At 55.7% G+C, this 12,329-nt stretch overlaps 3 protein-coding genes across 9 annotated transcripts; 1 reads left to right on the top strand and 2 right to left on the bottom strand.

The window, feature by feature from the left end:
- Positions 1 to 838: 838 nt before the first annotated feature.
- Positions 839 to 4,641, bottom strand: MUL1 (mitochondrial E3 ubiquitin protein ligase 1). The gene is made up of 4 exons (XM_033079676.2): positions 4,472 to 4,641; positions 4,286 to 4,373; positions 3,288 to 3,408; positions 839 to 2,600 (listed from the first exon to the last, which is right to left on the bottom strand). The coding sequence occupies exons 1-4, from the start codon at positions 4,589 to 4,591 to the stop codon at positions 1,880 to 1,882; spliced, it is 1,050 nt and encodes a 349-aa protein (XP_032935567.1). The 5' UTR covers positions 4,592 to 4,641; the 3' UTR covers positions 839 to 1,879.
- A 1,128-nt stretch (positions 4,642 to 5,769) lies between these two features.
- Positions 5,770 to 7,047, bottom strand: FAM43B (family with sequence similarity 43 member B). Its single transcript, XM_033079677.1, has one exon. The coding sequence runs from the start codon at positions 6,873 to 6,875 to the stop codon at positions 5,985 to 5,987; it is 891 nt and encodes a 296-aa protein (XP_032935568.1). The 5' UTR covers positions 6,876 to 7,047; the 3' UTR covers positions 5,770 to 5,984.
- Positions 7,048 to 7,194: 147 nt separating this feature from the next.
- Positions 7,195 to 12,073, top strand: CDA (cytidine deaminase). Of its 7 annotated transcripts, XM_033079680.1 has the most exons (7): positions 7,195 to 7,434; positions 8,554 to 8,750; positions 8,854 to 8,941; positions 9,350 to 9,659; positions 10,161 to 10,272; positions 10,522 to 10,579; positions 11,236 to 12,073. In XM_033079680.1, the coding sequence occupies exons 4-7, from the start codon at positions 9,473 to 9,475 to the stop codon at positions 11,347 to 11,349; spliced, it is 471 nt and encodes a 156-aa protein (XP_032935571.1). In that variant the 5' UTR covers positions 7,195 to 7,434; positions 8,554 to 8,750; positions 8,854 to 8,941; positions 9,350 to 9,472; the 3' UTR covers positions 11,350 to 12,073. The 7 variants fall into 7 exon arrangements, with proteins under 7 accessions (XP_032935571.1, XP_032935569.1, XP_032935572.1 ...); XM_033079678.1 differs by lacking the exon at positions 8,554 to 8,750 and having other exon boundaries at positions 8,854 to 9,659; XM_033079681.1 differs by lacking the exons at positions 8,554 to 8,750; positions 8,854 to 8,941 and having other exon boundaries at positions 9,379 to 9,659.
- Positions 12,074 to 12,329: the final 256 nt, after the last annotated feature.

Below are 12,329 nucleotides of genomic sequence, written 5' to 3' on the forward strand. Positions count from 1 at the left end.
CTCTGGAATCAGGAGCCTGGCTCATTTTGGAGTCGAGCAGAATCGGGGCACAGGAAGGACAGGGTGCCATGGTGGTGCCGGGGTTGTGCTGTCCTGGGACTGCTCCCATCTCCATCTCGTTTGCTGAAATCCTCAGCCCCCAGAGCTGCACAAGCCTCTCCCCCTCTCCCCTGCATCCCCACCCGCCCCCGAGCTGTCAGCTCCTTACATAAGGTTGCGGCTACGCCCGAGATATCACAGAGAAAGCTTGGAAACAGAAGGGAAGGGTAGCGGCAAAGCACAGCCCCTCCAAGGCGTATTTTTAGGCTTTGCCTGATGCTCCATTCCTGGGCAAAACGCCAAGGCTCGAGGCCATGTCCTGCTCTGGTCTGAGGGGGATTGACTCCCTGCTGTCCCCAGTGAGGGGACGAGGCTTTCTGGGGTGGTTGGTCCGCTGGAGAGGAGGGACACCTCTTCCAGCAGATGGGATTCTGTCACTTCCATCTGGATTCTGGGTTTTCAGGCTGCAGTGTGGCTTTTTGAGCTGTGTTCTGGCTGTTCCTCTGAGATTCTGTTTCGAGGGCTACCTCGCCCTGTAGGCAGCCACCGCCATCTACAGCTGGTGGGATGCGGCCCTTACACGGCACCGGGATCACCAGGGACCTGCTCCTCCTCAAAACCCAGCCTGGCTTTGTGCCCCACAGCCACAATGGCCCTGGGACACAGGGACCTGCTCCTCCTCAAAACCCAGCCCGGCTTTGTGCCCCACAGCCAGAATGGCCTTCGGACACCAGCCCGGCTGCTCTGGTTAATGTTTAATGAGGAAACAACCACCATTTTCACTGTTTAATTCAGGGGGTTTTAAAGGCCAGTCGATGGGAATGTTTCTTTTTTAAATGTGCCCGGGGGATGTGAATGGCTGAGCAGGGGTGCCCAGGGGCTGTCTCAGCCCTGGAGTTTTCAGCTGTTCCTACTTGAGGCTCCCTCATTCCCCAGGAATGTTTCTCTAATTGTGCTCCCCAGCATATGTTAAATGCAGCAGCACTTTGGGTCCATTAACCCTTTTGGGTGTATATGGGATTTATGGCAAAATGGGGATGTCTGGGAAGGGAATTTTCCTTCTTTGTGTCAGTTTGGGGGATTTGGCACCACCTGTGTCATGAGGGGACAGTGGTGACTGTCATGTCCAGTGCAGAGGGGACAGGTTCCCCCCCTCAGCCAACCTCCATCATGGCTTGGGATGATCCAGGCTCAGTGTCCACCTCAGGGAGGATAAACCTCACCATTCCCATAGAATCATCTCACACAGACACACCTTTCATCCTATTTTTTACTCCATTTGCTATCCCAAGCCAAGCCAAGCCCAGCCATTAGCCACAACATTCTCACATACCCATCCTCATACCCTGGTATAACAAAACCATTTTGGGGATCACAGAATTGCCTGCGTTCACACCCCCTGCTACCTTACAGCCCCTCCTGCTCAGCCAGGCCTTGCAGCCCTCTGGCAGCCTCAGTCATGAGAGGAATTCTGCAGCCTCTCAGAACCCTTAACACATTTTATTTTTGCTTTCCCCCTGTTTTTACTAGCTGCAGGCTCTGTAACCATAACACAAACCATGAGAGTTCAAACCTTAACAGAAGAGCTTCAAGCTGCATCTCCCCACCAGCACCTCACCCTTTGCAAGGAATCATCTCTCTCAAAAACACCTCCAAAGCACAGCGTGAGCAAGCTGCAGAGTCACCTTTTCAGACTCAGCTCTGCTCCCCTGCTGAAGCACTCACTCCCCCAAGCTCCCTCCCCTTCCCCAAAATCCACAACCCAAGCAGCAAGGTGAAAAAAACCCTTTGCCAGTGGCAGCTTTAAAACCAAAATCTTACCCCCGAGAATCTCAAAACATTAACTATTGTACAAGGGAACCATCCTAGTGATGCTCTGCCTGCAGATTGGGCACTTTTTGGGCTCAGGAAGAGCCTGGTAGCACGCGTGGCAGGAGCAGACGTGGCCACACTCCAGAAAAACGCAAGATTTGGTGCTGCTCAAGCAGACCACGCAGGCGTTTTTGAGAACCTCCCCCCCCTCGGCGTTCGTCAGGCGCTCCTGGGCCTGCCGGAATTCTTCCTGCATCTGCCTGAGGTGCTGCCTCTCGCGGTGGTGCCGGTATTGCTTCCGCAGCAGGAAGAACAGAACGGCGCAGGTGGCAAAGCCGAAAATGACGGTCAGGATTTTCCAAAACCGGACACCAGACTCTTGTTTCTGCAGCAAGGACTCAAAATCCATGGAGCTCAGGTAGTAGGGCATGCCCTGCTTTGGGGGCTGCAGCTTGATGGTGGCATTATCCAGAACCAGCTCTCCCACCCCAGTCAGGGCCGTGCCCACCTTCAGCATCTCCTCCGTCTCCTGGATCCCCTTGGGGCGCTCCCCGCTGATGTAGTGGCCGATGACGTCCGTGAAGGACTGCACAGAGGGGTGGAATTTCTCATGCACCGTCTCCAGGCTGAGCTCAGCAGCATCCAGAGGCTTCATCACCCGCACAGTGACACCACTGCCATCCTCAGCAGGGGCCAGGTCAAAGGGGGTGGTGTTGGTTCTCTGGTGGATGATCTTCTTGTAATCGTTCCTGGGGAGGGAGAAGGGGAGTGAACTGACTTTCCCTGATGGAAGCACAGCCTGGGATGGACCTGCTGGTTTTGGGGACTCCTAATGGAGTTTCTTTGATGTGGGTCTCTGAGAACACTTTTCCCCTCATGGCACTATCCAGGTGTGCACCAGGCCACTCCACCCTCACCTCAGTGTTCCACAAGTAGTGGGGGCTTCCCCCATCCCCATTTACCTCCTCCTCACCTGCCTGTGGCATTCCCAGCTATCAAAACCATCCCCTGAGGAGAAACACCACGTGTCACACGTCCCAATTTGGTAAGTGTTACCAAATGCTTATCAAACAGCATCACTGAGCTCTGTTTTAGCAGTTCTGGGATCCTCCTCAGTTCCCCCGGGTGTGGGGATCACCCAAATCCAATTAATTTCTGTTCTGCAAATGAGGTTTTTGGGAAACGCCATCCTCTGGCCACGTCTGTAACAAGGTGGGGCTGATCAATGTTCAGCCTGTGTCGGGTTATTTGATGTGCTCTTTTCCTCCAGCCCCTCTGTGAAAACCCTAAAATCAGCCAAACATGCCCTGTTATGGCAGCTGTCACTGTGGGGATCCAGCTCTGGAAACTCGGTCACTCTGGCCACGCCTGATGCCATTTCAGGGTGTCAGACCCTCCAAGAGCAGCAGAGGAGTTTGAGGGTACCAGGCACATACCAGAGGTGGGTGGTTCTGTTCCACACCATCTTGTGCTCCTGCAGGGTCAGCCTCTGCACCACACCCTTGCAGTTCTCCACAAACTGACTGCTCAGGGTCTCCTTCACCGACCGCACCACACCTGCAACGGGAATCTGAGGGGTAGGTGAGGTGCTCAAAAACAAACCTTGGACAAGGACTTGGAGTGACAAGATCATGGGGAATGGCTTCATACTGACAGGTTCCAATGGGCTGCTGTGAAGAAATTCTCCCCTGTGAGGGTGGGGAGGCCCTGGCACAGGGTGCCCAGAGAAGCTGTAGCTGCCCCTGGATCCCTGGAAGTGTCCAAGGACAGGCTGGACAGGGCTGGGAGCAACCTGGGATAGGAAGGTGCTCCATGTCAGGGGTAGAACTGGATGAGCTTTAAGGTCTCTTTCAATCCAAACCATTCTAGAAAAGGGTTAAAAAGTGGTTAAAAGGGTTGTCAGGAGTCATGGCTGTTTGGAAGGGGGGGCAATATAACCTGATGGGCACAGAAGGAAGAGCTGGGGATGAAATCCCCTGGTGAGGAGCAGCTGTGGGGTGGGATGTGTCCCCCACTCCCATTTGGGGCACTGCTTCAGGTCCTGTTTGAAAGGAAGGAGGAATTTGTCTTTACAAACAAACTGTGGGTCTGTGGTAGCTAAAACTAGATACTAAGAGATAAAAAAAAAATAGGAAGAACCATAAATTCTATATGAATTCCACTGACTGGCACAAAGAAAAGGAAAGGGTGGGGCTATACATTAGAAGGGGTTCTTAAGTATCAGGCGTTTCGGGAAGTCTGTACCTCTCAAGTACCTCAGCCAATGGGGAAAGAGAGAGGGAAATGTAGCCGGGAAATGAGAATTAAAAAAAGCAATTTGAGAGAACCCATGGGAAATACCCATGACCTCTCCCTTTATTCGAATAAAGGACTCCTCTGTCTCCTTTCTGGACATAAACCTCTGGTGTTTGTAGATTAGTCTTCCTGACCCTACCTTCTATGACCGCATAGGGCACGCAGCGCCCGGGCGCCTCCAGCAGCACGGCCCGCAGGTCCCCGTCCAGCCGCACCTTCCTGGCGCCCTGCGGGGAGCAAACAGAGGCCGCGGCTCAGCCTGTGCGACCAGGCCGCGGCTCGGGGACGGGCCCATGCATTCTCCCGTCGCACCCCGCGCACGCACCTCGAGCTCGCGGGCCACGCGAGCCTTCTGCCGGTAGACGGAGTAGAGCAGAGCGGTGATGGCGGTGCTGGCGGTCAACAGCACGGCCTGTGCGGCCGAGGGCCTCCCGCCACCCTCCATGGCCGCCAGGCCTGCCGTTACCACGGCAACCTCCCGGCGCGCCGGCGCGTGGTGATGACGTCACGAACGGCGCTCTGGCAGCCGCAGCGCCGCCATCGAGACGGGGAGTCCGCCAAGGCCGGGCGGGGGGACTCTGCAAAGCCTTGTTGGGGTGCGGGGGTAACACAGACTGCACCCCCGAGAGGCTGCGGGTCAGGTCCCGGCCCCGGAGCTTTAGGGGGATAAACCCCATCCTTGGGAGTTCGAGGGTGCGGGACAGGTCGCAGCGTCCCCACCCCTTTACCCCCCACCTCCATCCTGGGGTCTTGGGGAAGACATCAAACTCCAGTCTCACCAGTATCTGAGGGGGGATTAACTCAAATTCCAATCATCCCTTAGGATCTTGTCAGTTGGCTCCAAATCCTGATGCCCCCCGGGTGCGGGGAGGGGGGAGCATCCCCTGTAACTGCCCCTTCCACCTTGGGGATGGAGGAGAACCCAAATCTCATCCTTCTGCTGGGGGAGCAGTGGTCAGACCAAAGCACGTCCTCCCGTGGCTGGGAGGGGATATCTCCCCAAATCCCTGCCCTATAGCACCTTGGGGAAGGGGTTACAACCCCTCTCTGGGCTGTGGGGCAGCAGCACTGCCTGGCCCCTCCACTGCGAGGGCTCAGCCTCAGCACGCAGCCCCAAGACCCACTTTGCAGGGTCCTTTACCCCTGCCCCACCGAGGGCCATAGAAGGGTGCCAGGGACACAAGATATCCCCACCCCCACCCCTGCCATCTCCTTACCATCGCTTATTCTGGGAAAGCAGCAAAAAGGGAAGAAAAAAATAGCAATTTTTCGTAAATTATTGATCTTCAGGCCCTTGGTGCTAATTTGGAATGTGAGGGGATGCTCTCCAGTTCTGTCTCCAGTGGGGTCCAAGGGGCCAAACCCCCATCACTGCTCCCCCGACGTGGGCGGCACAGCCGTGCCCCAGCTCTATATTTAAAAAATCAAGTTGCCATGACTACGCGGAGCAGCTCTCCCCAGCCCTCGGTGCCGCAGGAAAGCACTGTGGACCCCGCAGCCCCCCCTCCTTGGCTTGCCTTTCGAGGGGTAAATACAGCATAAACCCCCCAAGCTGCCTCAGTGCCCAGCTTAACTCCGTCATCCGCCAGGTTCTGGCTGAGACACAGGCGCTGTCACACCGCAGAAAACACACATTAATTTTATTATTATGGCCGCTGTGGAGGAGGCACGAGAACAGGTTCATGTGCAGAGCTGGGGGGGGTCCCTGGGGTGCAAACCCACCCCCACCGTGGGTCTTCCTGCAAACGGAGCCGTTGTCTTGTCCAGATTGATCCCCGAGGAGGGTCCAGCATTGGTTTGAGGTGCAGGGTGCAGGGAGGGCACCTCACGCCCGGCGCTCAGCACACGGCAGCCCGGGGCCCGCGCAGGCTGCACCCCCTCATGTCGCTGGCCAGCCGCAGCACGGCCGCTCGCTCGGGGTCCCCCAAGGCCGTGCCGGTGCCGAAGGCCTCGTCCTCCTCCTCCTCCAGGATGGAGCTGAGCCGAGGGGCGCAGCGAGCCCGCTCGGCTGGCGGGCGGTAGGGACACTTGGCGTTGAGCAGCCTGCGGAGGGGCACCAAGGGCACGATGGCATCGCCCAGGAGCTGCTGCTGGACGTGGCGGAAATCGCTCTGTCTCTTGAGGCGCTTGAACTCGTTGAAGGCGGAGGCCGAGGTCTGGTAGAGGAGCAGGGCCATGGCGCGCGCCTTGTCGGCCTTGGACACCAGCACGGCGTGGCAGCGCAGCACCACGGCCTTGTTCTTCACCTGGTGCCGGTACACCCAGGCGAACACCTTGGGGTGCCGGCGGTCGGCGGCGCAGTAGGTGATGCGGTGCAGCAGGTACGCGTGGCCCGGCCGGCGGGCCCCCTTCTCGCAGGGCGTCATGCGGATGCCATGAGGGCCCAGCGTCAGCTTCATCTTGGCCCCGCCGGCGCCCGCCTCGCTCTTGGCCCAGATCTTGCCCACCGCCTCCTCGGTGCAGCCCTCGCCCTTGGCGTGCAGGGTGACGGCGTTGCCCAGGTACCGCACCGTGTACGTCGGGTCCTCCTTGTTGAGCTCCACTTTCTGGCGCTTGCCGCGGAAGACGCTGCCCAGGCGCTCCAGCGGGCACTCGGGCAGCAGGTCCGGGCAGGAGCGGAGGAAGCCGGCCAGCAGCGCCGCGTAGCTCAGCCCCGGCCCCAGGCTCTTGCCTTTGCACTTACGTTCATTTTCCACCAGCACGAACTTGCTCCGGCGCCAGGGCAGCATCTCGGCTCCGCTCCGCTAATCCGGCCTCGCTCGCAAGCAGCGGGACCACCCCCCGTCCCCAAGCCGGTCTGGGGGGTGTCCCCGCACCCCGGGCGCAGGGGGTGCAGCCCCTACCCCGGCAGCGGGACGCGGCCGCCGTCCCCGATCCGGCTGCCCACGGAGGATGCGGAGCCGAGGAGCCGCCGCGTTCCGGCTGCCGCCTGCGCCTGATGCTGCGGGAGCGGCGGCGGCTGCGGGGACGCGGCTCTCCGTGGGCTGCTCCACCTCCCCGAGCACGCGGGGAGCCGCCGGTGAACGGCCCCCGCCGGGGAACGGCCCCGCTCCGGGGAACGAACGGCCCCTCCGGTGAACTCCCCCCGCCGGTGTACAGCCCCTCCGGTGACCTCCCCGCTCCGGTGAACGAACGGCCCCTGCGGTGTACGGACGGTCCCCGCCGGTGAACGGCCCCCACCAGCTCCGTGCGCGCCCGCTCCGTGCCCCGGCAGGGAGAAGAAGCCTCAAGCCCCTCAACCCCATGCAGCAACCAGACCCTCAGCGCCGAATCACACCGGCGTGAGGGGTAATTCTTTAATTTCCCACCCGGGGGAAGGGCGGAGGGATGATTTTGGGAGGGTCAGATGATGGCTTCTGACACTGGAACGACAAAAAGGTGGGTTTTTTCTCCCCCAAAATCAGTATATTGCACAAGGGTGTGTGCCAGGATTTGCAGATCTTGCAGGTTTGCTGGCATTTTTTCCTCCAAACCTCCTATTTGCCCCTGTTATTTCCATGCCAGTCAGACCTCTTTGCTTCTCCTCTGCTTTTGGGCTGAGCTGGCTTTTAACCTGTTGCTTTTATCTCTGGCCAAGGCCCTAGGACAGCTTCTCTCCAGGAGAAATGGAATGTTATTTCCCCATGGCACAGCTCAGAGGGGATTTTTGGGAGCACTGTGAGGTTTCAGCCCTGCAGTGGAGTCTGAGGCTGCTCAGGATTCAGTGCCTTTGGCTCAAACGCTGATTTCCACCTTTTTTTTTTTTTTTTCGTCTTTTTTTTTTTTTACCATCTGATGTAAAGCAGGGAGACCCCCGTGCTTGAGGATGCTCTGTTTGCCTTGGGAGAAAGGGGTAAAATAACACCACATGCCCCCACTTTTAGTCTGTTTGGGGAAGAAAACCAGGGTGGGGTGTTGCAGGGAACAGGAAGCCATTTCCCAGCAGCTTCCCAGATTTTCTGCAGTTTGAGTGAAGCAAATACAGCCTTAAAATAGCAGCTTCACAGGCAGACAGCACCAGCCCCACTCTCACTGCCGCGGCCTTGACAGCCTCATAGGTTTTTGCAGCCAAAATAATAAAAGATGCATGAATTTGTCTGTTTTTCAGCTTTTCTGATGCAAACATAGGCTGTGTGGTTTGCTCCTGGTGCAAGGATGGTTTTGGGGAGATGGCAATTAGGGAATTAGTGCTAATGGGGGGATTTCTATCCATGCTAGACTCTATCTTTCATAATTTCTATTCTTGCCCTCACTGACTGAGGTGAGGGCTGTGTTTACTTGCTCAGTGTTCATATTGAGAGAGCAGGTGTGAACCCACCCTGAAAGCTTCTTTATTTACAGATCCCACATTATTTGGGTGGGCAGGGGGAGGGCTGTAATATCCTCTGCACTGGTTGCCCTAGGACTGGTTTTTCTTTTTTCTCCTAGATTTTGGGGGACAAAGGAGATCCCGCACCACACTTTATGTAGGGGAAAACAACCTGGATTTGCACTTGAAAGCTGAGAGAAAGAGTTGTGGGCTGGTTCAGGAGTGGCAATCCCTCCTCTCACTCACTGCACTGGCAAGTGGTGAACTGTCATCACTGGGTTCCAGAGGGAACAAGCATCCTCATGGTCTGTGGGAGGTGGGTTTTCTGCTTTTCCCTTGGACAACAGAGATCTTAGCATCCCACCTTCTTGGGGTGTCTGTGGTGATCCTACTGTCCCATGCTCTGTTTCAATTCCCAGAGTTTCAGCCCCATCAGTAGCCACTGCCAATCTGGACACTGCTCCCCAACAGCTACCCAGCAGCAAGATTTGCTGGCAAAATCAGCAGGTAAAGGTCCAAAACCTCCCAAAATCCAACAAACTGGATAAAAATCCCAGTGATAAATCCCTGGGAACTGTGAAACCCATCCTTGCAGTTAGAAAATGGGGCAGGAAGCTCCTTGGGCAAGGGGAAAAATAGAGAAATCTTTAATTAAGCAGCAATTTGATGATCACCTGGGAGCCCTTTACCTTGTGTAGGCTGATATGTGTGGAAGCACCAGCCAAACTGAATTTGGGCTCCAGCATGAGAACATCTCAAAAAGGGCTTTTGACCACCTGTATCTTTGGCCAGTTTCCCCTTTTCCTGTAGTTACAAGACCTGGGAAAATGTGATATATACAGATATTATTTTTTGTGCTTTCAGTCATAGTAATTTATTTCTTTTGATCAGGAGCTGTTGTTCCTTCCCCCCCAGGAATGATTTAATGACATTTTCCTGTGCAGCCACAGAACCAGTTTTGAACTGAGGAGGAAAAAAAACCTCTGGGACGGCGGCGGAAAAATGCTCTGCCGGGACAGAGAAAGGAGGAAGTAAATAATGAAAACAAGAGAAATTGGAAAAAACGAGGCAGCAGGCGGGGAGAGGATGTGGGAATCTCTGAGCACGATGCTTCGGGGGCCAGGACTGCCCCTGAGGATGCTTTGGGGGCCAGGACTGCCCCTGAGGATGCTTCCCGGAGCTGAGCTGGGCGTTATCCCGGCGTCCTGGCCAGCCTATTTTCCAGGCGAGGAAATATTTAACCGCGGCGTCAGCGGGCAGGGCAGGCGGGCGCAGGAATGGAGGGAGGCGGGCAGCACCCGGTCCCTGCTGTCCCCCCGGGCCAGCCCCAGGGTGACCATCTCCAGCTCCTGCTGCGCCGCAGCCGGGAGGCCAAAAACTGCGCCTATTGTCCCTACAGCCAGTTCCCGGTGGGAGCCGCGCTGCTCACCACCGGCGGGGAGATCTTCTCGGGTAAGACGGGGATCTGAGACCCTCCCCGGGGATTTTGGGGAGCCCTCAGCAAGCCTTGGGTTATCTGTGAGGGTGTAGTGGGGTCATGCCGGGGTGCTGGTGTTGTGTGTCCTCCCCCGCTGCCTCTTGGCAGCCGCCATCCCGGACCAAGCCAAAGATCACAGCAGATGGGAAAATAAATAGGGGAAGCACGGGAAATGGCTTTTCTTTGTAAATTCCCAAAGAAATGAGCTGGTGGGGTTTGGGGTGGCTGATGCCAGGGTTGTCCCTGCAGGGTGCAACGTAGAGAACGCCTGCTACAGCCTGGGGGTGTGTGCCGAGCGCACTGCCATCCAAAAAGCCATCTCCGAGGGGCACACCAGCTTCAAAGCCATGGCCATCGCCAGGTGAGGGTGCTCCGACAGCTGGAATGGCGAGGGATCCGGCAGGAGAATCCCTGCTGCTCCTCAGGGACTGCTGCTTTTGTAGCAGCCCCATTTTTTGGGGGGGAAATAAACTTTTTGCATGGTGTTTTTGGAGGAATTGGGGGGCAAATCTGTTGTGGCTCTGTATTTATTGGGGTATGAAGGTCTTCTGCAGGTGTTCTCCCCTCCTCTGACCTCAGGACTGAGCTCTCTGCCCTTCTCCTTTGGCAGTGACATGGGGGACCAATTCATCACGCCCTGTGGTGCCTGCAGACAAGTGATGAGAGAGGTGACAGCTCGTGTGGGGCTCCGTGGTTCATTCCCTGACACCAGGGAGCATCCCCTGACCCAGGCATCTCCCCCTAAAACACCTGGAGGTAGCAAGGAGGGTGCAACCCCCCATCCTCATCCCCAGGGCTGGCTCCAGGCTCCTCAAATTGCTTTATCTGCTGGGGAAGGGGTATTCCAACCCTGAGTGGGTGTTCAGTGGGAATTCATCAGCTCACCCTTCTCAGGGGGTTTATTCCTCCAGGTGCAGGGTTTTACCCTCGAGTCCTTGCTCTGGCTCTGGTAGGCCTGAAAATGGGGGTTTTCCTGCAAAAGCTGAGCTGATCCTGTCCAGCTCTGCCTCCCTCCTCCAGGAATCCCAGCACCCACAACCCTTTTTTGGGTTGTTAATATTTAATGGGTTGTGGGCCTCTGCTCGAGGGTCAGATTCAGCAGGTTCAGAGGTACCAGGGCTCACACTGGTGCAGTAAAAACACAGCATCTGAGCCAAGAATATCCTCTGGGGGAGGAAATGCTGATAAGCCAACCCAAAATGCATGCAATAGAGCGGGATGCTCCCTGTGAACCTGAAAAAAGGGTATATGAGTAATTTGGGGAAGAAATGTAGCTTCTTCCCTTCTTTTCCCTCATCAGGCTCTTGTTTCTTCTCTCCTCTAGTTTGGCACAGACTGGGATGTCTACCTGACCAAAGCAGATGGCACCTACATTGTCAAGAGGCTGGAGGAGCTGCTGCCGCTCTCCTTTGGCCCTGAGGACCTGAAGAGGGTCTGAGCAGCATGGCCACCACCAGCCTTTGCCCTTAGGCACAGGGGACAATGGTTTTCCCCAATTTCCTCAGCCTGTAAGCAACTTTTTGGAAATAACACAGGGGGAAATGTGTTTATACTGTTAAGTTGCCTGTTCCTCTGGCTCATCTTCTAATTCAGTGTTGATTTGCAGACTGCAGCTCCACCTTGCCCCAAGGAAATGGAAAAATCAAATAATAGAAATTCCCTGTTATTAGTAAAAAAAGCATCCAGACATCCCTGTAGGCAAGGGAGGGCATGGGTTTGATGCACAGCTCAAACAGGCTTTGGTACAGAAACCACTCCTGAATAATGCAAAATAATTGCTTGGGAAAGTGCTGGATCCTTCAGCTCTAAAGAGAAGCGAAAGCAAGAAGGAAAAGGTCCATCAACCCAGAAGTAATTAGTAATTAATAAACCAATCCAGATTAGCTGGATTGCTGGAACAGGATGTTTATCACACTGAGCGTGTCCTTTGCTCGTTTCTCCTCAGCTTGTTTTTCTTGCTTTTATTCTTTTTGGGGTGAAGAAGAGGACAAGGTGTTTTTGGGGACTTCTGGAGGGTTTTGTGCCTCCAGGGTAATGCCACTTGTTGATCAATATTATATTGATTTATAATACAATGATAAATGAATTTGTTACATTTCCCAACCAGTGCTGGGTTGGGCATTTCTGCCATACCCAAGTGAAATAAAAGCACTTCTGGTTTATCTCCTGTAGTTGTAGCAAGTGATGAAACACAGGGAGTGAGGTCCTGGGGCTGACCTGCAGCCTTGGCAGGGCTGGGGAGTGCTGGATGTGCCCTGGGAACCTCATAAGGTTCAACACAGCCAAGTGCAGAGTAAGGCCGGGTTTGGAGGGGGCTTGGAGCAAACCGGAAGGGTGGAACAAGATGGGCTTTGAGGTCTCCTCCAGCCCAAACCAGTCTGGGATTCTGTGATTTTAATGATTCCACACACTGGGCTG

Source organism: Catharus ustulatus, chromosome 24 (genome assembly GCF_009819885.2).
Source record: "Catharus ustulatus isolate bCatUst1 chromosome 24, bCatUst1.pri.v2, whole genome shotgun sequence".
Lineage (NCBI taxonomy): Eukaryota > Metazoa > Chordata > Aves > Passeriformes > Turdidae > Catharus > Catharus ustulatus.